We start from the raw sequence: 25,656 nt of genomic DNA on the forward strand, positions 1-25,656 counted from the left end.
GGTCCTCCTGACTCCAGGGCCAGTGCTCTATCCACTGCGCCACCTAGCTGCCCCCTTGTTTTGTTTTTAGTGAGACATTTGGGGTTAAGTGACTTGCCCAGGATCACACAGCTAGTAAGTGTCAAGTGTCTGAGACCGGATTTGAACTCAGGTCCTCCTGAATCCAGGATGGGTGCTTTATCTACTGTGCCACCTAGCTGTCCCTAATGATGTTCTTTTGGTTCTACTCACTTCAAAACTTTTCATTATTCATACAAGTCTCCATGCTTTTCTAAAATCAACCAGTTCATCATTTCTTATAGCACAATAATATTCCATCACACTCAAATACTACAGCTTGCTCAGCCATTTACCAATTGATGAGCAACCTCTCAATTTCTAATTCTTTGCCACCACAAAGGGAGCTGCCATGAATATTTTAGAACCTATAGGATCTTTTCTTTTTTCCCTCAACCACCTTGGGAAACAAACCTAACAGTGGTATTTCTGGATCAAAGGGTGTACTGATTGACAATTAATTGCACTGTGTGGATAATCCAAAATGACAGGTAATTTACTTCTCTTTTTTTCTTTTCTTTTTTCTTTTTGTGAGGCAATTGGGGTTAAGTAACTTGCCCAGGGTCACACAGCTAGTAAGTGTCAAGTGTCTGAGGTTGGATTTGAACTCAGGTCCTCCTGAATCCAGGGCAGGTGCTTTATCCACTGTGCCACCTAGCTCCCCCCTAGAATGTTGTTGTTTTGGAGTCCCCCCTTTTTGGGAAGCAGTTGGGGTTAAGTGACTTGCCCAGGGTCACACAGCTATTCTGAGGTCAAATTTGAACTCAGGTCCTCCTGAGCCAGTGCTCTATCCACTGCCCCTTGGTCTTTCATTTTTGAAGAGGACCAATGACATCACAGGGTAACAAGGTAGAATGAAATCAGAGAAGTCTTGTTTTAGTTACTCCCTCACTGCCTGCCCCAGTGCCTGAAGGATGGAAGGATTGCGACAGAGAGGTATGTTTCTCTCTCTGTTGGATGTTCTCCCTCCGTCCAAGTTCTCCTGCGGTCAGCCCGGCCCCACCCTGCCCCATTCTCCACCCTCCAGCCCGTACTCCCCCTTTCCAGCCGGGTACAAGGCAGGACTAGAGTAAAGCTTCCTGCCTCAGGTGGGGGGGCCTTGGGGAGGAGAGGCAGCCACACCCTCTGGCTAAGGACTGTAAAAGCAGGTGCGGGACCTGTGGTCAGGCTCCCATCGCTCCAGGAGGGAACAGCTCAGGTACTTGGGTAGATGGGCTCCTCATCCTTGCCATCCCTCTCTCCTCTTCTGCCCTGGTCTTGCTCCTTTCCCCAACACTGTCTAGGGCTTCTCCCTTTCCAGCCCCAGCCCCACTCCTTTCCTTTCTCCTCCTGGGGTGCCCTGAGCTTTCCTTGATCCCAGAGACCTAGTCTGACAGCCTGAAACTTCGCCCCCTCCCTCGCTCCCCCCACCCCATCCCTTATTATTTTCCCTCATGCCAATGCCACAGACATTCCCAGCCCATGGCTTGGGAGCCTCCTCATAGTGAGGAAACCATCTGGGAGAGGGGTAGGAGGTCAGCAACTACTCACTAATGGGGAAGGGAGGGAGAGAGAGCAGTATGGGGTGGGGGGAGACATAGGGAGCCTTCCTTCTTTCTTACAAGGGTGATAAATAGCTGTGCTGCTCTGGGCTGGATTGTATCAGACCTTTTCATGTGTGTGTGTGTGTGTGTGTGTGTGTGTGTGTGTGTGTGTGTGTGAGAGAGAGAGAGAGAGAGAGAGAGAGAGAGAGAGAGAAAGACAGAGAGAGACACACAGAAAGAGAGAGAGATGGAGACAAAGACAGAGAGAGACAGACACAGAAAGAGAGAGATGGAGACAGACAGAGAGAGACAGACACACAGAAAGAGAGAGAGATGGAGACAAAGACAGAGAGACAGACACACAGAAAGAGAGAGAGATGGAGACAAAGACAGAGAGACAGACACACAGAAAGAGAGAGAGATGGAGACAAAGACAGAGAGACAGACACACAGAAAGAGAGAGAGATGGAGACAAAGACAGAGACAGACACACAGAAAGAGAGAGAGAGAGATGGAGACAAAGACAGAGAGACAGACACACAGAAAGAGAGAGAGATGGAGACAGAGACAGACACACAGAAAGAGAGAGATGGAGACAGACAGACACACAGACACAGAAAGAGAGAGAGATGGAGACAGACAGAGAGAGACAGACACACAGAAAGCGAGAGAGATGGAGACAGAGACAGACACAGAAAGAGAGAGAGATGGAGACAGAGACAGAGAGACAGACACACAGAAAGAGAGAGAGATGGAGACAGAGACAGAGAGAGACAGACACACAGAAAGAGAGAGAGATGGAGACAGAGACAGAGAGAGACAGACACACAGAAAGAGAGAGAGATGGAGACAGACAGAGACAGAGAAATGGGCATACGAAGACAGAAAGTCTCCCCTGGTCTACCTGGGAGGTCCCCTGGAATGAGTCCCAAGCTTCCTTCTCCCATCTGCCCCTCTCCCAGGGTAGCTGAGCACCCTCAGAGAGGCTCAGGACAGAGGGCTTGGTTAATAGATTAGCTGTCCCAGGTGACTGTTATTAGGTGCAACTGTAGTGTTTGGGGAAGGTGTTGAGCAGCCTTGGCAAGAGAAGGAGCCCCGGTTGTGTGGGATGGGGAGCCTGGGCTGCCTCTCCCAGGCTTCTTGTGGGTGTGATGGTGGAGAATGAGGAGGAGGAGGCGGCTGGTGGGTGACTGTTACAGGTCTGGGTGCCTCCCTCCTGCTTCACCTCCCTCTGCTGAGTACTCAAAGTCACTCTCTCCCAGGGCAAGGATGAAATTCTGTCCATGCCTCACAGGATCCTCCCTATTTTCTTCTAGGATGAAGGCGGGGTGTGTGTGTGTGTGTGGGGGGGAATCCAGTCTCAGCTCCATAGAATTCCCCCATTATTCCTCCAGACTCTGCCCCACCAGGTCCCCTTACTCCTTCAGTCCCCAGAGGTCAGATCCCACCGGACCCCTCCCTCCCTCCCCACAGACCAGGTGGACACAGTTCTCTCCCCAGATGGCCTCTCAGCGAGCGATGGGCTCCCTCCTCTGTGGCCCAGGGATCTTCCTCGTCTTCCTGGCAATGGGTGAGTACAGAGGGACAAAGAGGGTTGACTGGGCACCAGCTCTGATTCCTTGTTCCCTGGGGACAGGTGTTTTCTTGTCCCCACCCCAGGGTCCCTCTGGGATTTCCTGAGGGTACATTTCCTTTGTTTGTCTGGTCCTTGGAGGGCTTGCCTTCAGTAGATTTGTAGTCTTGGGGGCAGAATTATCATATTCACTGTGGCTCATAAGGAAACTGAGGCCCAGACAGAGGCAGTGACTTGTTCAGATTCACTGGGACTTAAGTCCAGATCTCTATTGTTCCAGTTCTAGTATCTCTCTATTTTCTCCTGGAGCTCCCAGTTCTATTTACTAGTTGCCAGCTTTTCTGGACAGATTCTTAGGAGACCTGGGTTCTGTCTGGTTCAGCTACTAACTTGCTGTGTGACCTTGGGCCAGTGACTCGCCCTCTCTGAGCTAGTAGGGTGGTGATGGTGATTATGCTGGGGCCTGCCTGTGCCCTAGGGCTGTTGTGAGGATCCCATGAGATTAACCAAGGGGAAAACATAAGGTGATGTTTATTCATTATGATCTCTGGAAGAACTGAACTCTCTTCTTAGCTCCTTTTTCTGCTCAAGTGTTCTCAAGTCCTGCAGTGAGGCTTCTCCAGCCCCCATTCCCCAGCCCCAACCATCTCCACCCCGGGGCCAGCCTAGATAGATTATCGAGCAACTAGAGTGGACTTGGGTTGGCCCACAGACTGTGGTTAGGGCTTTGGGAAAACCCTAAAGCAAGCTGGGCTCAGCTAAGTGACCACAGAGTCTGGGCCCCTTGGTCACTCTCTGGGAGATGTGGGTAAGGAGGCTGGCCAGACCCCAGTCAGACTGGTGGGATGTCTGGGGCAGGCCTGCCCAGCTGAGCATATAGGTCTGGGTTCCAGATGAACGTAACCTCCAAGAGAGTCTGTGAATAATAAGAAAGAGGCTCATTCTGCCCATCTCTGTTCTAGTGGCAGCATCAGACAGCTTCCTGTCATGAATAAGATGGTGGTGGGGGCTTGCTCTCAGCCTCAGGAAGATGGGGGAGGGAGAGGCCTGGGCAACCAAATGGGTAATCGTCTTCTTACCTCAATAGGATCATGGACTTGGATGAAAGGGGCCCAAGAGGCCACTTAGTCCAAATCATTTATTCGACAGAAGAGGAAACTGAGACCCAGAGGGGGCTCACGGTCACCCAGATAGTAGGCAGCAGAGCAGTCGGTTCAACTCCAGATCAAAGTGTCCTTTCTACGATGCCAATCTGCCTCAAACAATCCCCAGCCTGATTTTACTCAGGTTGCAAAATCTAAATCTAAATGAAAGAGCACTGCACTTGAGAATCCAAAGACTTGGGTTCAAGTCACCAGATCTCAAAGATGGAAAGGAACTGGGAACACAACTAGGCCAACTTGTGTCAGAACAGGAATCTTCTTCTTTTGGGGGGTGGCAATCAGGGTTAAGTGACTCGCCCAGGGTCACACAGCTAGTAAGCATCTAAGCCTGGATCTGAACCCAGGTCCTTCTGACTCCAGGGCAGGTACTTTCTCCACACCACCTAGCCACTCCTAGAAATCTTTTTTCAAAAAAAACTGTATTGGCATTTTTGTACTTATGTCACCTACATTTTCCCCTTTATCCCTCCCTTTCCCCCTCCTAGGGAACCATTCCCTATAATCACAACAAAATTTTTAAAGAAAGGAAGAAAAGGAAAAAAAAAATCAGCAAAACTCATCAATACATCGGGGGAAAAAATATGACAATGTATGCAATGTTTCACACCTGTAGATCCCCCACCTTGGAGCAAGAATCTTCTTGATATTATCCTTGATTAATATTATCAAACGCCTGCTTGGATATATTTTGTCATGGGGAGCTCCCTACCTCTTGCCAAGTTACTTAACTTTTGTCTGCCTTCATTTCCTCATCTGTAAAATGAGGAAGTTAGATTAGATGATTTCAAAGGTCCTTCCTGCTCTAAATCTTTAATTCTATTCAAATTCAAATAATTCAAATAATTGAAGACAGCAATATGACCCTACCCTAACTTCTCTTCTCTAGAACTAAACATTCATCATGCACATTTACATATGAGACATGTCTGTATGAAAAGTTACCATACTGTTTTGGATTTAGTCTGGGCAACATCCTCTCTGGGCCTCAGTTTCCCCATGTCTAAAAGGAGAAGGTTGGATTAAATCATTTTTAAAGATTCTTTCCAGGCTCTGACATCCTATGATACTCTCATGTCTCCAAGCCCAAGGGAGGTAAGGGCAGAGACTGGATTTTGAAATATGTCCTCAGGGGCAGCTAGGTGGTACAGTGGATAAAGCATTGACCTTGGATTCAGGAGGACTTGAGTTCAAATCCAGCCTCAGACACTTGACACTAGCTGTGTGACCCTGGGCAAGTCACTTAACCCTCACTGCCCTGCAAAAAACAAAAACAAACAAAAAAAGAAATATGTCCTCAGTGATTCCCTGCCCTTATACACTAAATCAAGCTCTCAGACCTCAAGCAGCTACTCTCTGGACCGTGTGGGCAGAGGGGCTTTAAATCCCAGGGGCACTGCCTTGCCAGGATAACTGGAGGGCAGAGTGAAAGCCAGGATGATGTAGCAGAGAGATCCCTGGGCTGGGAGGCTGAAGACTTCTTCCCTTCACTTGCTCAGTGTAGGATGGAAGGGGTGATGATATGAGTATGAGGCTGAAGTAGCTTTTTTGGTGTAGGTTGATGATTGTGGGCTGGGCTACTAGATGCTTTGTTTGGACCAAGCTGGCACACACACACACACACACACACACACACACACACACACACACACACACCCATATATGGTCAGTACACAGGCTGAGTGGGCATTAGGACCCAAGTCACAAATGAGGGGAGGCCTCTAAGGTCCCTTCCCAAATTAATGGACACACAATCTGTTTCCAAGTATTTGAATAGCTGGCATGCAGAAGGGACTCTGGACTTGTTCTACCTGGCCTCAAAGGCAGAACTGGGAGTCATGGGTGGAGGCTGCTAAGAAAATTTTCAACTAGAAATAAGGAAATATTTCCTAAGAATTAGAGCTGTGCAAATATGGGATGGACTGCCTCAAAAGGTAGTGAGTTCCTCATCCATTGAGGGGTCTTCAAGTAGAGGCTAAATAATCATTTCTTTCCTTCTTCCTTTCTTTCTTCCTTCCTTCCTTCCTTCCTTCCTTCCTTCCTTCCTTTCTTTCTGCAATCAGTGTTAAATGACTTGCCCAGGGTCACACAGCTAATACATATCTGAGGTCAAATTTGAACTCCTAACTCTGGTGCTCTATCCATTGTACCACTTAACTGCCCCTAGATAACCATTTCTCAGGGGTGTTGTAGAGGGGAATCCCAGGTACAGATTAGACTGGATGGAGTCTGAGCTCCCTTCCAGCTCTGAGACACAATAATTCTGTAACATGGATTTTACACAAGAAGTCTGTTTATCCTGAAGGAATGACTTGCTAATAATGGGAGGAATTTCAGCCTTTTCTTGGTGGAGGGATCATGAAGTCAGGAGGGTTCCTCAGTATAGTGATCGTGGGAATGGGTGACTAGACCCCTCTGCCTTCCTTTGTGAGTCAGGAGGGTTACATCTGGAGAAACCCACGTACAGCCCTGCCTCAGTTACCCCATGCCTTTTCCCAGGCAGCCTCTTCTCCAGAAAAAGATTGGTACAGATATAATACAGGCTGACAGATAGACCCTTTCCATCACTGTTCTCTCTTCCTTGGTATTCATACTGCTTAGAAAGGTGGGCACCGGGACCCCAGGTACAAGTCACCTCCTTCAAGCAGTCTCTCCCACAGCAGAGCTCTGTGTTCAGCTATAGCTCCCCAACTCCGTATCTGCCCAACTACTTCTTGACTCCTTCAGTGTCCTAGGTAACGACTATGTAAGGAGAGAACTACTCTGTCAATTGACATGTATTCAGTATTCAGTAAGTGCCTTCTCTGCCCCCCACACTATAGAGGGCAATTGGGCTTAGAAATACAAAAGAACAAAACCATCTCTACTCTCAAGGAACTTACATACTAACAAGGGAGGCAACAAATAGATATGAATACATATTTATGTATATCTGAACATATATGAATATGCATTCATGCAATCTATATGTGTATATGATTGTACATTTCTGTATATCTACATATATATGAATATGTATTTAAGTATATCTATATGTATATCTGAATATGTATTTTGTATATCTACATGTATATCTGAATAGGTATTTATGCATATCTACATGTATATCTGAATATGTATATCTACATACATGAATATATATTTATGTATCACTATGTGCTTATATGAATATGCATTTATGCATATCTCCATGTATACACAAATATGCATTTATGTATCTCTATATGTAGATATGAAATGTATATCTATATGTATATCTATATGTATATGTATACATAGATATACACATATGTATATGCAGAGAGAAAGAGATAATAAATGCAAAATCAATAGTCAGCTGTAACAAGCATTTATTAACAGTGCTGGGCACTGTACTAAGGGCTGGAGATATAAACATAAGCAGAAAGAAGGACTATCCCTGCCCTTAAGGAACCTCCATTGTAGTGAAGAAAGATAACACTGAAAAGGGAGCTGAAAAGGGTAGAGGGAGGTACCCACTGGGGACATGGGGGCAAAGTCTGGTGAGTCAGAAACAACTGGAAGAAGAATGAAGGATAGCTGGCCTGGGGCCCTTCCTCAAAATGATGATTCTGGGAGGGATTCGCCAATGGGAAAAGGGGGTCACGGGACAGAGGGATGTTCTAGGGTGAGAAGGCATCTGAGGCACAGTGGCAAAATCCAAGGAGTTAACTAGAAGCAGAGGCAGGGTAGTTAAAAAAAAAAAAGAGAGAAGTGACCTGCAAAAGGAGGGAGGCCAAAAATAGCTGGACAGGGATGGGGGTGGGGGGTGGGAGGAAATGAGGGAAGGCATCATGTTGAAGGGAGTGCCTGAGCTGCATTTTATTTGTTTTTTTTAGTGAGTCAATTACGGTTAAGTGACTTGCCCAGGGTCACACAGCTAGTAAGTGTTAAGTATCCAAGGCCGGATTTGAACTCAGGTACCCCTGACTCCAGGGCCAGTGCTCTATCCACTGCGCCATCTAGCTGTCCCTGAGCTGCATTTTAAAGGAAGAGAGAGATTCTGTGAGACATAGGGAGTGCACTCCAGGCATGGGGGATGGCCAGTGCAAAGGCATGGAAGTGGAAGATAGAATTTCATGTACACAGAACATAGAGGCAGCCAGTCAGGCTGGATCACAGTGTGGGAGGGGGAGTGATGTCCAATAAAGCTGGACAGATAGGTTGGGAAGTGCTTCAAAAGCTATAAAGGGATGGAAGATGCAGTGTAGCCCATTACACCCCTTCCTTTGCCCCTCCCAGGTCAGTTTCTCACAGTTTCTCACCAGCCACTCCTTGATGCTCCTAAGTAGGATGTCCTTATAGCCCTGGGGGCTCGGCAGCTTCTTTCCCTCTGGGTATCCCATCCAGCACAGCTTCAGACCATTCCTTTGACAAGGAAGAGTCCTAGCCCACTAGGACTGTGGAATTCCCCTTAGCAGAATCCTAGGAAAGAGGAGGACATGAAGGGTGGGGGGACAATGAAAGGCCAAGAGTAAGGGGGCAAGGGTGTAGGTATTGGCTGTGATCCCAGGCCTTTGCCCTGTCTAGCAGGCTCCTGAGTTAGGCAGACCCAGGCATAGAGGGGAGCCAGAACCAGATCTTTCTTTGGTCTTCCTAATAATCCTCTTGTTCCTTCCCTCTTCTTTCTTCTAGGCTGCATGGCAATTCCAGGGACCCATTTGGTAAGAAGGTCCCTGTGGGATTTTTTTTGGTGGAGTTAGGTCCTCTTTTACCAGGGAGGATCCCAGGTGATGGGAGAGGGAGGTTCTCCAAAGGGGATTTAGAAAGCTGACAAACTTACATTGGTGTAGCTTTTATTTTGGTAGGTGGGAGGAGACACACAAACTGATTGAGATACTTCCAAAGATCCAAAGACAGAAAACTCAAATAGAAATGGATTCCCAAGGGCTGCATATTGACTTAGAAAACCACAAATTAACATTATCTGTGTTATATTGTATTCTTATTTATTTCATTAAACATTTACCAGTTACATTTCAATCTGGTTTAGGCCTCCAGTGTGACAGAAAGACCTGGGTTCATATCCCACTTCAGATGTTTACCCTAGGAAAATCACTTCTCTAGCCTCAGTTTCCATATCTGTCAAATCAAGGACCTGAGAACCTCAAATCTCTCATCCAGCTCTGAATCTATGATCTCTATATAAGGGGAATATAAAGTCTTATCAGATCAGTGGACTGGAGGGACCAGAGAATCAATCAACAGGTATTAAGGGCCAGTGCTGGGTTTGGCACTGGGGATACAAGAATGAAAGTGAAGCAAACAGTCCCCATCCTCAAGGAGCTTACAATCTAACTGGGAAAGATAGTATATGCAGATATAGGTACCTATGCACTACATACAGGGTGATGAGTGTATGGAGTGGGGGAGGCACTAGCAGGTAGAGGGATCAGGAAGGGTTTCGGATAGAAGTTGGCACTTGAGTTTGAGTCTTGAAAGAAATTGGATTTTGAGACACAGATATAAGGTGGGAGTGGATTTTAGACAGAGGGAACACAGCCAATGCAAAGGTGTAGAGGCAGGAAACATTAAGCAGGCCGGTTTGGCTGGACAGTAGGATATATGTCAGGGAATAATGTGTAAAAAAGTTAGAAAACAGCCTGCATGTGCTAATGGTGTGTATGTTTTTGCAGTGTACCACGGGATCCATTGATGGTAAGTCTTCTCCTTTGCATCCTACCCCTGCAGACAAGCACAGCCTTTAGAAGGCTGCAGCATTTGTTCCAGACAGAAATGTTTCTGTTAATAGAGGAAGAAAGAAGCCTCTGTTTACACCTCTATTCCCAAAGCAATTTGATTTGATTACATAAAGCCAACAAGTCAAATGAAAACATCAAGTCCCAGAGGTCACCTCATCCAATGCCTACCTGAAACAAGAATCCCCTCTACAAAATCCTTAGTAAATGATGATCCAACCTCTGCTTGAAGATCTTATACTCCCTGCCTCCAGAGATGCCTCATTTTGATTTTGGATAGTTCTGATTATTTGTTTTGTGGGGTTTTTTTAACCTTTTTTTTGGTGAGGCAATTGGGGTTAAGTAACTTGCCCAGGGTCACACAGCTAGCAAGTGTCAAGTGTCTGAGGCCGCATTTGAACTCAGGTCCTCCTGACTCCAGGGCCAGTGTTCCATCTACTACACCACCTAGCTGCCCTGATAGTTCTGATTATTAAGATTATCCTTGGGCAGCTAGGTGGCGCAGTGGATAGAGCACCGGCCCTGGAGTCAGGAGTACCTGAGTTCAAATCCGGCCTCAGCCACTTAACACTTACTAGCTGTGTGACCCTGGGCAAGTCACTTAACCCCAATTGCCTCACTAAAAAAAAAAAAAAAAAGATTATCCTTGCATGGAACTGAAATCTACTCTCTAGTGACATCTCCTCATTGCTCAGTGTTCTGCCCAGTATGATGTTTAAGTCTTCTCTTCTCCAAGTTAAGTATCCACAATTCCATTAGCCAATGGATCTATGACATCTTTTTAAGGCCTCTCACCTTCCTAGTCTCCCTTCTCTAGACAAGCTCTGGTTTGGCAATGTCCTTCTGAAAATGTGGCATCCAGAACTGACCACAGTATTCCATAGGGTCACAGAATTTGAGGCTACAAGGGACCTTACAGATCATATTGTCCCACCCCCTCCTTTTATGGATTGGTAAACTGAGGCCTGGGGAGGTTAAATGGTTTATTTGCTCAAAGCCATACAGGTAGTGAGTAGTGGAGCCAGGATTGGATCCCAGATCTTCTGATTTCAGGTCCAGTGCTTTGTAGGTGTGGCCTAAGTAGGGCAGAAGGCAGTAAAGTTGTTACTTCCAATTATGGAAAACCTAGTGTCCTGCTTTTTAAACTTCTGCTTGGGTTGCAGCCATTTATAAATGAAAATGGCCTTGTATTTCTTCTGTCTTTGGATTTCACGGGGTATGCTGCTAAATGTTTAACCACTAGCCCTCTAAAAATAAAAATGTAAGCACAACATGCTTTTTTCTTTTTTCTTTTCTTTTTTTTTTAGGGCAATGAGGGTTAAGTGACTTGCCCAGGGTCACACAGCTAGTAAGTGTCAAGTGTCTGAGGCTGTATTTGAACTCAGGTCCTCCTGAATCCAGGGCCGGTGCTTTATCCACTGTGCCACCTAGCCGCCCCACAACATGCTTTTAAGTTTAATCTTCATTATTATTAACATTTTCTCTATCACTTCCTTAAGACTAGACAATCAACAAAACAACAAATCAAGTCCAGATTTGTAGCCTTTGCTGATGTGAAGTATACATGATCACACTGAAAATTTAACAACTAGCTTTTGTGAACTTGTTGGAGCTGCTTCCAGTATACCCCTACTTATATATATATATTTTTTTTTGCCAAGAAGATGTGTGTATCAATGCCACTAATAAAGGCAAAATACTTTCTTTTCTTTTCTTTCTTTCTTTTTTTTTTTGTGGGGCAATGAGGGTTAAGTGACTTGACCAGGGTCACATAGCTAGTAAGTGTCAAATGTCTAAGGCCAGGTTTGAACTCAGGTCCTCCTGAATCCAGGGCTGGTTGCTTTATCCACTGTGCCACCTAACTGCCCCAAGACTTTCTTTCTTTCTTTTTTTTGTTGTTGTTTTGTTTTTTGTATTTTTTTTTTTTTGATGAGGCAATTAGGGTTAAGTAACTTGCCCAGGGTCATACAGCTAGTAAGTATCAAGTGTCTGAGGCTGGATTTGAACTCAGGTCCTCCTGAATCCAGGGCCAGTGCTTTATCCACTGTGCCACCTACCTGCCCCAAGACTTTCTTTTAATGAGATTGATAGCATAAACAGAAGCACAATTAATGATTTTGCTCATTTTTCTTCCACGCTAAGGACATTAGCAGGTAATACCAACCTATTTGTCTCTTTGAACAGAAGCCACTATCTGTGCCTCAGAGCAGAGGTGAGTATCTGGCTTTACTGAGGGGGTTCCATTCAGAAAATATGATCTCCTACTCCAAATTGTATACACTGGATCTAGTGCATTCACTACCACCATCTTCTTACTGGGCTGGGTCAGGGGAAAGAAGGGCAATACTGCATGTAGTTATGGGGTGATGGATCTGGCCAAAACCATCCCTTTGTTCTGCAGCATCAGTGAGGAGGCAGTCAGGGCAGCATCCAGTGGGGACCATTCCAACTGTCAGTTGACCTTGGCCCAGTATGCCTGCATCCCGGTGAGGACCCAACCCTGCCTGTGTGACTAAAACTTTACAATGATTCAAAAAAAGTCTCATTCTGGCCAACAAATGTCAATATCTCTACCCTATCTTCTGTCTAACATTTTCCTAGAGCTTCTTATCATGTGGTTTTTTGGTCCTAGCCTGGGCTTTACCACTAACTCATTATTGACCTTCCTCTCTCTGGAGCTAGGGTTCCTCATCTGCTAAATAAAGGGATCATTGATTCTTCCTCATTTTATCTATAGGGAAACTGAGTTCCAAAGAGGGGAGTGGCTTGTCTGTTCTTTCTTTCTTTCTTTTTTTTTTTTTTGTTGTTGTTTTTTTTTTTGGTGGGGTAATGAGGGTTAAGTGACTTGCCCAGGGTCACACAGCTAGTAAGTGTCAAGTGTCTGAGGCCAGATTTGAACTCAGGTACTCCTGAATCCAGGGCCAGTGCTTTATCCACTGTACCACCTAGCTGCCCCCCTTGTCTGTTCTTTCAAAACTTGAATTCAGGACCTAGTCTCTGGGATTGGAAAGACCCCAATGAACATTAAAAGTTAACAGTGTACTTTGTGTGTGAAAATGACACTTAAAGTCCAACTCCACCCTATCCTGAATTCTATGGCAATAAGCAAAAGGCAGTGAATATATTTGTGTCCCCAGAAGTGGGAATGAGCTGCACTGGGTCATCCATACTCTTCCATGGCTGATGGGGTGAAAGCATAGCCAGAGACCAGGATCAGGTCATTCTGGGGCTGGGGTCAGAGGTCAATCTAGGGCTAGAGTCAGAGGTCAGTCTGGGGCTTGGTTTAGGGTTCACTCTGAGGTTCCAAGATGGAGTGGAACTAGTTTGTCAAACTAAGGTTTCTCTTCCCCTCAGAGGTCATGGCTGCAGGTCTGGAAGGAAGATTTTCTGACATCCCTATATCCTTGCCTTGTGGACAGTGGCCCTCCCAGTGCCCTGGACCCTGCATACTCTACCCTGCTCTTCTCCAAAATTGACCTCCCTGTTCTTGAGGCTGCACTGGAGAAGTTTTCCCAGGAGGTAGGTGGCACTGTGAGCCCCAGCCCCTGACGGATAACAAAGGTCAGCTTTGGTGGTGGGAAACCCAGTGTTACAGAGGCCTATGAGGCTGTGTGTCCTCTGTGAAAACACCTGACTCCCTCATCTTCCCATCCCATTTTTGGCCCTGACCTCATGTTATCAGCATGGTAGGAAAGAACTTTATCTAAATCCCTCCCAACCAAGGGGCATGGCCTACACCCCACAATCTCTCAAGAATAGCCCCTTATCCCACAACCTTTAGTCCCAGGCCTGTGGGTCCCACTTGTACATCCTGGGCTTTGGACATCGAAATAGAAATATGATTCCTAGTGGGGTCAGACTGCTCAGTATCTATTGGTCCATAGACTGATTAAGGATCTCCTTCCTGCGTAACCAGGACTCTGTCCTAGTTAGCTCTGTCTCTACCTAGCTTTATGGTCTTGGGAAAAGTTACCCCTCCCTGGCCCTCTTCTCATTTTAAAGATGAAAATCATAACAAATGCCCCGCCAAACTCTCAAGGTTGTTTTGATGCTTAGATAGGATGAGGAATTTGAAAATACTTTGTAAGCCATCCTAATGGGAGGTGGTATCATCATTGCTGCTTGGTTTTTGGTTTTTTGCTTTTTCTCTCTTGGAATAGTTCTCTGAAACGGTACTCTCAGACCAGTGGGCAGGGGTGTTGTTTAATGGCCTGTGGGAAAGGCTGGGACCAACATTCCAGGCCAGGGAAGCCCAGGCCACGTGGTCCCAGTGGCTGTCCCGCCTCCAGCCCTTCCTTCTGCACCTTGAAGCCTTTGACTGCCTGGCTGCCCAGAACACATCCTGTGAGACTTTCCACAACCTGTAAGTGACCTCCACTTGAAGGAATCAGTTTCTTGCTTTGCTTGAGAATTCTGCTTCTACTTCCAGCAGAACTAGAAAGATAAATAGTAGTTATAGGGAGGCAAATGTCAGTTTGATGGGAGGAAAACCCACCTAGCAATTATTGCTGTCCAGCAGTGGGGTTGGCAGCATTGTAGGGAGTGGGGTGAGTGACTGGGTATGTTCAAACAGAGGACAGATGACTCCCTTTCAAGGATGCTAAGGATGCCAAGGAAGGGATTCCTCTACTTTGTAAAATTTTGAACTAGCTGGTTTCTGAGGTCCCTTGCAACTCTCAGAGTTCACCAGCCAGCTTGGCCTGCTCCTCTCCCCAGCATCTCAGCCCTGAACAACATCTACTCAAGCCTCGAAGCAGAGAAACAGAGGAAGATTTTTGAAGGCATAGAAGCCTTCCTCCTGCAAGAGGGTATGCTTACATTTCCTTAAATCAGAAAGACCCTGGGAAAATATACATGGGACAGGGTTGGAATTATATTATCCCAAAGAGAGAAGTCAGTAATCATGTACTCCTTTAAGGCCTGTGGCCCTGCCAATGTGGGCCTCAGTTTTTCTCCCCTATAAAATAGATTGGACCACATGACCTCTAAATTCCCTTTGAGCTCTGAAGTTTTACCTATGTTCCAGGTACTATTCTTAAGTATAATGAAAGTATAATGAAAGAGCATGAGGCTAGAAGTCAGAGGATTTAGGAATAGCTAGATGGTTAGTAGATAGAGTACTAGGCCTGGAGACAGGAAGATCTGAGTTCAAATCCAGGCTTAGATACTAGCTGTGTGACCTTGGGCAAGTCACTTAACCTCTGTTTGTCTCAATCCACTAGAGGAGGAAATCGTAAACCACTCCAGAATCTTTGCCAAGAAAACCCCATGGACAGTATGGTCCATCAGGTCACAAAGTCAGACACAATTCTCATGGGAACCATGGGAAAGTTATTTAATACCAGTTTCTTTATAACACAGGGCTAATAATATGGTCAAAGCTGATGTCTACCGGAGGGAACAGATAATTAGCAGGCCAAGTTCTTACGATTCTTTTTATATTTTAAATGGAATCCTTTTCCTCTTGCTGTTGTTATTGCTAAGGGCTTCTGGGTCCTTTGTGGACATTTGTAAATAATATGTTTGCATTTCTAGTGTATTTGGATTTCACAGGTACTCAACTTCACAAACATTTGAATGAGACCGTGCCCTTGACCAAAGTAGGAGATTTAAAAAAAAGATTAACTTTGAGCCTAGAGGAGTAAACAGAAGCATAATAAATGACTTTACAAATCATTTTTCCCTTCCTTGGCCATTAGCTGGCAATCAATCTGTCCTTAACCATTAAATGTTAAATAAAATGTACCATTTTTTTTTTTTTGCAGGGCAATGAGGATTAAGTGACTTGCCCAGGGTCACACAGCTAGTTAGGTGTCAAGTGTCTGAGGCTGGATTTTAACTCAGGTCCTCCTGAATCCAAAGCCAGTGCTTTATCCACTGTGTCACCTAGCTGCCCCCAAATGTACCATTTTTCATATAATAATAATTAATATTAATAGCTCACATTATATAGCATTTTACAATTTTCATAGTATTTCTCTTATCGCAACTCATTTGACAAATGAGGAGGCTGAAATTACTTGCCCTAGATCATATAACAAGTATCAGAGCTGGGTCTCAAACCCAGGCCTCCTGATTCCAAGTCCAGCTTTCTTTTGACCAGCCCCATGTACTTCATCGCTGTGTATGTAAAGGACACCACTCCCCCACCCCTATTCCCCCACCCCTTGCTCTCCTTTACTTCCACTATATGTTGAGCACTGTGGAGGCCGCACATACTGAAGCCTCCTTCAACCAGGTCTCTTTGTGACCAAAATCAACGTGTGTCTGGGAGCAGAGTTGGGGTGTGATGGGGTGGGGTGGGGAGGAAGGGAAAGGGGATGGACACTTGATACCCAGGACTTCTTTGCCCCCCTGCATTGTCAGACTCTGGGACCCACTGCCAGGATGAGGCTGTGCGGGGCCTAAACTCATCATCCTGGTTGGCCAATTACCTGGGTTTCTTCCTGGAATGTGCCACTGAGGAGGAGCTCAAGAGATTGGTGGATGAATCCAAGGTAGGTGGAGGAGGTTCTGGCTGGCATTACAGTGTCTCCAAGTGGGTCTGCAGAACACAAAATGAATCTATGAGCTCCTCTCTCACCTACCTCTTATAAAGACCTCCTACCCTGGGTTTAGGGCAGGGTCTGGCATATGCTAAACACTTAATAAATGCTTGTTGTGGGGCAGCTAGGTGGCACAGTGGATAGAGCACTGGCCCTGGATTCAGGAGGACCTGAGTTCAAATCTGGCCTCAGACACTTGACACTTAACTAGCTGTGTGACCTTGGGCAAGTCACTTAATCCCAATTGCCTCAAAGAAAAAACAAACAAACAAACAAACAAAATAAATGCTTGTTGACTGACTGATTATCCATTGAGATCTTCTTTTTCTTCAAAACCCAGTGAGCAAGGACTCCTAATGACTAGGGCATCTCCAAGAGCTTGGCCCATCTCTTCTCTTTCATCTGACTCTGTTTATCCATCAGTTACCCTGCTCATAGTTCCTTCTCCTCTCTCAGCTCCAGATGTTAGCGAGAGATCCTACCGCCCTCCACCTGGTCAGCCAGCTGCACCTGATGCCCAACCTAGCCAACTTTTATGCAACCCTACTCACGTCCCCACCTAGCCTTGACCTCTCCAGGTGAGATGGCTCTCCCCTATCTATCTACTAACTCCCTCATCCCTGGGCATCCTGGAGTGAGATAAATCAAGGAGGGGAACATGATATGTGATATGGAAGAGATCTGATGGGCCTTGAGTCTCCATCTTTGACACTGGATTCCCAAGGAGAAGGTCTATTGTAGACTTTTATGTGGCCTTAGAAAAATCTGTACCCCTTCTCTGGTCTTAGGGCAGGACCTCGCCCAAGATATCTCAAAATACTAGAGGAATATCCAGACCTCTCCCCAACCCCTAGGGTCACTGAGGGTATATATCCTTTCTGGGGCAAGGAATCTTGATATTTCTCTTGTCTTCACCTCAAACACCATCTTCTGCCTGAAGCCTTTTCTGACCCCATCCCCACCCACCCCAGTTGCCTCCTTCCTAAACTTCCTTATATTGAACTACTTTGTATATATTTATATTTATTTCTTTTTTCTTTATAGTGAATACGTTTTTACATGTACTTGTTGTCTCTCCCATTAGCGTGTAGCTCATTGAGAATCGGGATTGTGCCTGGCACAGTGCCGTAAGTAGGCCCTTCAAAAAACGCTTGCCTGATTGGTTGATTGTCTCACTAGTATCCCAGACACCCTCATCTGTCACCTTAGTCCAGAGGCCTTGAGAAACACAGAGATCGAGGAGGCCCTGGCCCTGGCCCAGAGACTCAATGAGGTTTGCTTTGACCCACCTTCCCAGATTGATGGAAACAAGTCAGCTCCTGAACCCCCATCTTGGGAAGCCATACAGGTAGTGAGTGCCCTGTGGATTGGGTTTGCTTAGGTGATCGGCTGGGGAGAGTGAATTTCCCTTCTTTCCCTGGACTTGACCACTACCAAATGAGATAGTGTAGGCAAAACACTCGGCAAACTTTAAAGCACTAATTATTGATTATTAATTAATTATTGTTGTTGTTATTATTAATTTATTAATTAATTAGTAATGTTAATTATTGTTGATCATGATGGTGATGATGGTAGTATCACCTTCGGGCTTGTATTCAGAGAGGAGCTTGGTGGTTTGGGGTTATTCTATTATCTTTTTTTTTTTTGGCGGGGCAGTGAGGGTTAAGTGACTTGCCCAGGGTCACACAGCTAGTAAGAGTGATGTGTCTGAGGTCGGATTTGAATTCAGGTCCTCCTGAATCCAGGGCCAGTGCTTTATCCACTGTGCCCCCCATTATCTTCTTAATTAACATAAAAGACAGCTCTGACCTTTATCTTATTGTTCAGTGGCTTTTGGGTGTTTGCCTGTCCCAGGTGTGTCTGTGTCAGGGACACCAAGGTTCAGGGCCTCCATCTTGTGCCCTTGTCATGATTTGACCCCCTTATAGGTGGCATCTGGGCTACTGAGCAGCTTTGGAAACTTTTCACCGGCCGTGTTGCATAGACTGGGTCAAGCAGCCGTGGGGCTGTCAGTGCCACAGATTGAGGGACAGATCAGTGGCCAGGACTTGGTGGCTGCTTTGCCCACCCTAGCCCAGGTGAGGGGCTGGAGCCGTGGACAGGCTCGTGCCCTCACCCACAAGCTCTTGGACTCTGGCTATGAGGTAAATGGGCCCAAGGTACAAGGGGGAGAAAAAATTCAAGGCAGGTAGAACAGGGCCTGCTGTGATGTTTACATCTGTCTCCCCCTACGTAGATCTTGGATGCCCAGAGTCTGGTAGCCCTGGGAAGCCTGGTGGGCGGCCTCAGCAGTGCTAGGCTCCAGAGCTTGGCCCCAGATGTAGTCTTGGAAGCTGTGAAGGAGCCAGAATTTGCTCAGCATCTTACCCACATCCAAGCCATACTGAAAACTACATTTGTGGAACAGGTGAGGCCTGGGCCCTGCGTAGCATATGAATCATTACTTCTATTTCTACTTAAAGCATAGAATGCCTTTCATAAGAAATGTGGAATACAGAATAAAGACCTGTAGTAAAGACCAGAGTAAAGAGCTAGAGTGAATATAGAGTGTCTTGGCCATCTCTCTTGTTTGACAGAAAAGGAAAATGAGACTCATAAGGGGGTGGTGCCTCTGCCCAAACTATAATGGCAAAGCCAGAAATAGAACTCAGGTGTCCAGGGGTGGGGATCTCTCACCACAAAGTCCCAGCCTCAGCATCCCAATCTCTGCCCAGCCTCCTTCTTCCCTGTGCTCTCCCATTAGCTGGCCTTGGCTGTCCCGAGCCCCATTGCCCTTGTGCAGGCTGTGCCAGACTCACTCACCGATGCCATCCCCAGTGCAATGCTGGCCTTCAACCCTGATGACCAGCCCAGATTTGATGACCTCAACAGCCGAAGATGGACTCCAGTACAGGTGATCTACCTGGACCTCACTTACCTTGACCCTCCTCTCCTTAAAATGGGCTCTCGGGAAATTATCCGAGGTCCAGGAGCCCACTTTGATGCATTTCCCCTGTGGTTCTCCAAAGGAATCAGGAGGGGGGAGGGTACGAGGTATCTTCAGAGGACACTGGTGGAGTTATTTCCCTTTTTCTACCAAAGGAAGCAAATATTTAGTAAACACCTTCTAGCACCCCTTTATACCCTATCCCCTATGGGCCAATAAGACATCTTCCAAACCCCAAGAATTCCATCCTATCCCCAGAAGCACTGTCTAGTGACATTCCTTTTTTTTTCCCCCAGTGAGGCAATTGGGGTTAAGTGACTTGTCCAGGGTCACACAGCTAGTTAAGTGTTAAGTGTCTGAGGTCGGATTTGAACTCAGGTACTCCTGACTCCAGGGCCGGTGCTCTATCCACTGCACCACCTAGCTGCCCCATGTCTAGTGACATTCTAAGACTATCTGGCCAGTTTGTCAGAGCTTACCAAGCCCTGTGAATTGAATCCCATCTTTGGAGAGGGGCAGATATTTGGCCAGAATCTAGAGTCCTAATCTGGGGGCAGCTAGGTGGCGCAGTGGATAAAGCACTGGTCTTGGATTCAGGAGGACCTGAGTTCAAATCCAACCTCAGGCTTACTAGCTGTATGGCCCTGGGCATGTCACTTAACCCTCATTGCCCCACAAAACAAACAAAAACAAACAAAAAAAGAATGTAGAGTCTTGCTGGGGGGTGGGGGATGAGAGGGTGGAGCAGTTGGTGCTTTGCTGCAAGAAACTTCTCCTGTTTCCCCCAGGCAGCCATGTTTTTCGATGAAGTGGTAAAGAACGTGTCTGACTTTAATAGGTGGGTTCACCAGTCTCCCTAGGTCCTGGCCATGGCCATGGAAGGCCCTGGTAGGTGTCTATGAATTATTTGTTCTGTGCAAAAATGGAAGCTATTGGTGTCCAATGGAAGAGGAGAACACTACTGCAGTGGACATTGCTATCATTGGGTCTCACTATTCTGATGGATATTGCTATCCTGCTCGCTGTCTCCTGCAAACTCATTTCCACCTTGACCCCTGCCAATTCTTTCCCTAATCCAAATCCCTGAAATTCCTTCCTCCCCTTTTTTTCATCCATCCTTTTAGCCCAATTTATGCACCACCACCTCCAGGAAACCCTCTTTGGTCACCCCAACCCAAACCAGTCTCAGATCAAGCCAACAAACATTCATCTATTGCCTACTATGTACAAGAGAGGAATCCTGGTAGAGTGGATAGAGAGCCAGCCTTGGAGTCCGGAGGACCCTGGGTTCAAATGCCGTCTCTGATGCATGCTAGCTGTGTGCCCCTTAACTCCATGGTGCTCTGGGCAATTCTCTAAGATTAGAAATTGCAGATGAAGTTACATCAAGAAATGGTGTTTCTTCACTGGAGTCCCCCTATACCAATGATGTCACAAGTTTAGGCCACAAAAAAGATGCAAAGTTCTACATTGGACAAACAAATATGGATGTCATGCACATACACACCCTCTGACATGTAGCCCTTAACTACATCTTCTGTGTCATCCTCTAACGTTGTGTTTCATCGTCGGATCCTAGGAAGTGAGCTCCTCTCGGCTGGGCCTGGTCTTAGGCCTCTTCCTCTTCCATCTCTCCTCAGCTCCTCAGCTCCTCAAAGGCAGGGTCACAGAAAACAAAGAAGACAACAGAAGTAGGAAAAGTCCTGAACTTGCAGTCAGATGACCCCACTTTGAATCCTTGGCCAAGTCCCTCAGTGCCTCAGTTTCCACATTGAGTCATAGCATCTATGTCAGCTGGCTGTTGTGAGAATCAAATGAGATTTCATGCATGCACGCATGTGCAACTTACACACATACGTAGATGTACATATATGATGCAGTGTATGTAAAGCATGCATTTATACATGCAGATGTGGTCCTTCACAAGTCTTTAAGCTCCATGTAAATATTAGCTATTATTACTTTTCTCTATAAAATGAGAGGGCTTGGATTAGATGCTCTCCAAAGTCCTTTCCAGATCCCAATCCCCTGATCCTTTTCTGTCTCCTTTTCCCCTCCCCCCTCCCAAACTTTGAGCTACGCAAGGTCAGGGTCCAAGTCTCCTGGAATCCCCTGTGCCTGGTCCCTCCTCTTATTCCACATGCTCAGCACCAGGATGAACATGTAGTACAGTCAGGTTGAGTTGAAACCCCACACCCCAGTCAGAGGCTTGCTCCCCTGGACCCTCAGGTCTATAAGGGAGCAAGAGTCATTGTGTAGACATCCTGGCCTCTTAATTACAATTTCTCCTAGTCATAGTCATAGATTTAGAGGGGGAAAGAGACCTCAGAAGCCATCTGTCCAACCTCTTCATTTTATAGGTAAAGAAACTGAGGCCCAGGAAAGTTAAATAATTTGGCCAAGGTCATACCCTAGTATCAGAGGCAAGATTTGAACCCAGGTCCTCTGACTCCCAAGACCAAAGTGCTCTTTCCACTGCCCTAGGACACTTCCCTCTACTACTTGGGGATTTTTTTTTTAACATGACCAATGAAGAAATTTGTTTTCCTGACCGACTGGGTGTTTGTTACAAGGAATTTATTTTTATGTTTTTTTTCCCAAAGGGTTGGGGGATAGGAGGGAGAGAAAATAGATTTCTGGCAATTAAAAAATAAAACTTCAATAGAAATGTCATATCATTAATTGGTAATTAGTAAATATCGAGACATTATAAAAGAAGCCCAAGAGGAGCATCTGCTCCCGGTGATGCCACTGGTGCTGCCCAGGCCCAGCTCAGACTGACCCAGCCTCCTTTCCCTTCCCAGACTCTCTCCTTATATTTTACATGGCTTCACATGTGCATCAGCCTTTAGCTTGGATGTGGAGCAAGTCCAACATCTGGCCAAGGTCATGGAAAGGAAGAAGGTCATGCTTGGGGCAGAGCAGGTCAGTCGGTCCCATCCGTCCATCTGTCTGGGCGTAGGGGTCGGGGTGGGGATGGTGGATGGGTGGGAAAAGCCTTCGGACCAAAGGGACCACCTTTCCCAAGACATCCTCAGTAGGCCTCAAACCAGGTAGAACTAGGAAGTGGATGAAGTTGGTCTTGGGCTCTCTCTGTTGTATCTCTCCTCCTGGTACTGTGAGGCAGGCCTGGACAGTGTCATTTATGACCTTTCCACAAGGCCTTGATCCCTGCTAGGGTTAATAATGATAATAGCTATCATTCATATAGAACTTTATGGTTTTTAAAGGGCTTTACAAATATTATCTCATTTTATCTTCCCCACAACTGTGGGAGGTCAAAGCAATTAATACTCCCATTTTATAGTGGAGAAAACTGAGGCACAGAGAACTTAAGTAATTTGCCCAGGGTCATATAACTAGCAAGCATCTGAGGGAGGATTTGAACTTAAGGCTTCCTGACTCCAAGGCTAACACTGTCCAATGTATCGCCTAGTTGTCTTGATTCTCTGATCAGAAAAATAAATTCAAGCTATGGTGTTGACTTGAATGACTCATAGCTAATGTGTAGAGCATTGCATCTGGAGTCAAGGAGTCCTGAATTCAAGTCTAGCCTCAGATACTTATTAGATGTATGACCCTGGGCAAGTCATTTAACCTCTCTTTGCCTCAGTTTTCTCATCTATAAAATAGGGGATAATAAAAGTACCTAACTCCCAGGGTTATAGTGAGGAGAAAAATGAAATAATATTTGTAAAGGACTTTGCAGTCCTTTAAATTATATGTGTGTGTGTTTGTTATTGTTGTTGTCATTTAAGTCATGTCTAATTCTCCATGACGCCATTTGGGGTTTTCTTGGCAGAGATACTGGAATGGTTTGCCATTTCCTTCTCCAGCTCATTTTACAGATGAGGAAACTGAGGCAAACTTAGCCCTAAGTGACTTGCCCAGGGTCACACAGCTAGGAAGTGCCTGAGGCCAGATTTGAACTCAGGAAGAGGAGTCTTCCTATCTCCAGGCTGTTTTTGTTGTTATTGTCTGACCCTGGGCAAATCATTTAACCTGTTGGTGCCCCAGGCCAGAGGTGTCAAAGATTGGCCAGGCCGAATGCTGAAGCGATATTCCCCAGAGCTGCCCAAACCAGAATAAATTGGGAAATATTTAACGGGTAAAAATACAATAGAACATAGATAACATCAATATATAGTTTTCCTTCTATATTATATATATACACACACACACACATATATATACATATACATACATATATATACATGTATATACATACATACATACATACATACATATATATATATATATATTCCAGGTCCCTTATATATGGGTTAGTAACCCCCCTTTCCATCTGAATTTGACACCCACTGCCCAAGCCTAGTCTCTAAGAGTCCAAGTTGCTATTATGATGCTTATTCATTATTATGAATAAGAATAATATATGAACTAGTGACATGTGAACCGAGCCCCACAGAGGAAAGCTCTTTTGGGAAGATCTCAGCCACCAAAGGAGATCTTTGGTCCCCTTCAGACAGGGAGGCAGCACCTCAACTATAGGGCCTCAGGTAGACACCCTCCCCTATCTGCAGTTGAGCTGTTTGGCCGAGAGAGTCACTGAGGATGGCATTCTCGAGGACTTGGACGACTACCCCAGGGAGATGTTGCTGTTTCTAAGGTGAGTTCTGAGCGAGATGATCCCTCCAAGCCTTTTCCCTGACCACCCCAACCCAGGATCTATGGGGCCAGGGTAATAATATTGATATTAAGCACTAACAGTTATATAGCATTTTAAGGTTTAAAAACCTTTTTTTGCATATAGGGTATTCCCAAAGTCTTAGTGCCATTTTAAATTGTAGGAATACCCTTATTTGTCATGGGGGTAACCAGGACTTGGACTTCAAGGTCCATGTGACACCCTTGCTGCAGCTGTCCCAAGGTCACATAGCTAGTAAGTATCTAAGGGTGGATTTGAACCTAAGTTTTCTTGACTCTATAGCTGTGTGACCCTAGTCAAGTCACTTAAACTTGTGTCATTTTTGTATCTTTCATAGCCCCAGTACCATGCTGATACTGTGTTTGCAGCTATATGGTTTAGTGGATAGAGCACTGGGCCTAGAATCAGGAAGACCTGAGCTCAGATCCAGCCTCAGATACCTACTAGCTGTGTGACCCTGGGCAAGTCACTTAACTCTGTTCGCTTCAGTTAATGAACTGGAGTAGTAAATGGCAAACCACTCAGTACCTTTGCCAAGAAATGGGGTCATGAAAGAGTCAGACATGACTGAGCAACAATAAAACTTCTTGACTCAAAGCCCAGTGCTCTAATCACTAGGCTACCTAGGGGTCTATAGCATAATCCTATAATCTAATCTGCCCAAGGGTGAGGGAACTGCACCATCACTTCTTGGGTGGGTCCTACCTTGCCTCCTACCACCAATAATGGGCACCATGAGTACCCAGCTTCTGTAACATATTCATAGAATGTCAAAGCTGAGGAAGGCCTTGGAATCTATTTAACTCATTTTATGGATAGAGGAACTGAGGTTCAAAAAAGGGAAGTCACTTATACTACGTTACATCACAATTTAGTCATAGAGCCAACATTTGAACACAGGACTTCCTGGCTTTCCAATGAAGTAAATTCGGTAAGCACTTATTAAGCACCCACTATGTGCAAGATATGGTGCTAGGTACCAATAATAAAGACAAAAATGAAAAAACAAATGGGCACTGCCCTCAAGGAACTTACATCCTAGAGCTGTTTCTGCCATAACGTGCACCCTGAGATAGTGAGGACACAGCCTTAGAGATAGGTGTCAAGTCTCAGAAGCTCAGCGCCCACCAGGCCAGATTCAGTTTCCTCCCCTAGAAAGGGTGGTGCTTGGACTGTCAGATTTCTAAGACTCTTTCTGGCTCTAAGATCTTATGAATCTGCCACATTGGCATGGTTCCCCTCACAATGAGTGGGGCCTACCTTACACTTTCACTCCCCAGCCCCCATAGGGGTGTATCTATCCACACAAAGTCCCACAGATAATCATGTATAATCCCAGCCACAGATGATTACTACCAGTTCTGAGGAAAGGGGCATTTTCTCATTTGCTAGGAAGCCCATGTTGTCTCTGGTGGTTACTACTTTCAGCTTAGGGCCATGTTGACCACCTGTGACCTGGCCACACTTTGAGAGTGACATGGACAAG

General features: G+C 45.8%; 1 protein-coding gene across 1 annotated transcript in view; it reads left to right on the plus strand.

Moving 5' to 3' along the window:
• The first annotated feature begins 1,244 nt into the window (after nt 1–1,244).
• Nucleotides 1,245–25,656, plus strand: part of LOC122735829 — a 40,096-nt gene continuing 15,684 nt past the window's right edge. The window contains exons 1-18 of the mRNA XM_043977632.1: nt 1,245–1,255; nt 3,081–3,150; nt 8,967–8,995; nt 9,968–9,989; nt 12,215–12,242; nt 12,432–12,516; nt 13,385–13,549; nt 14,191–14,393; nt 14,747–14,838; nt 16,397–16,527; nt 17,032–17,153; nt 17,755–17,923; nt 18,507–18,722; nt 18,815–18,985; nt 19,322–19,471; nt 20,293–20,342; nt 22,309–22,429; nt 24,046–24,131. Coding sequence (XP_043833567.1) covers nt 3,081–3,150; nt 8,967–8,995; nt 9,968–9,989; nt 12,215–12,242; nt 12,432–12,516; nt 13,385–13,549; nt 14,191–14,393; nt 14,747–14,838; nt 16,397–16,527; nt 17,032–17,153; nt 17,755–17,923; nt 18,507–18,722; nt 18,815–18,985; nt 19,322–19,471; nt 20,293–20,342; nt 22,309–22,429; nt 24,046–24,131 — 1,910 coding nt within the window. The 5' untranslated portion in view covers nt 1,245–1,255. The remainder of the gene's footprint in view (nt 1,256–3,080; nt 3,151–8,966; nt 8,996–9,967; nt 9,990–12,214; nt 12,243–12,431; nt 12,517–13,384; nt 13,550–14,190; nt 14,394–14,746; nt 14,839–16,396; nt 16,528–17,031; nt 17,154–17,754; nt 17,924–18,506; nt 18,723–18,814; nt 18,986–19,321; nt 19,472–20,292; nt 20,343–22,308; nt 22,430–24,045; nt 24,132–25,656) is intronic.

This window comes from Dromiciops gliroides, chromosome 1, assembly GCF_019393635.1.
Source record: "Dromiciops gliroides isolate mDroGli1 chromosome 1, mDroGli1.pri, whole genome shotgun sequence".
NCBI classification, from domain to species: Eukaryota; Metazoa; Chordata; class Mammalia; order Microbiotheria; family Microbiotheriidae; genus Dromiciops; species Dromiciops gliroides.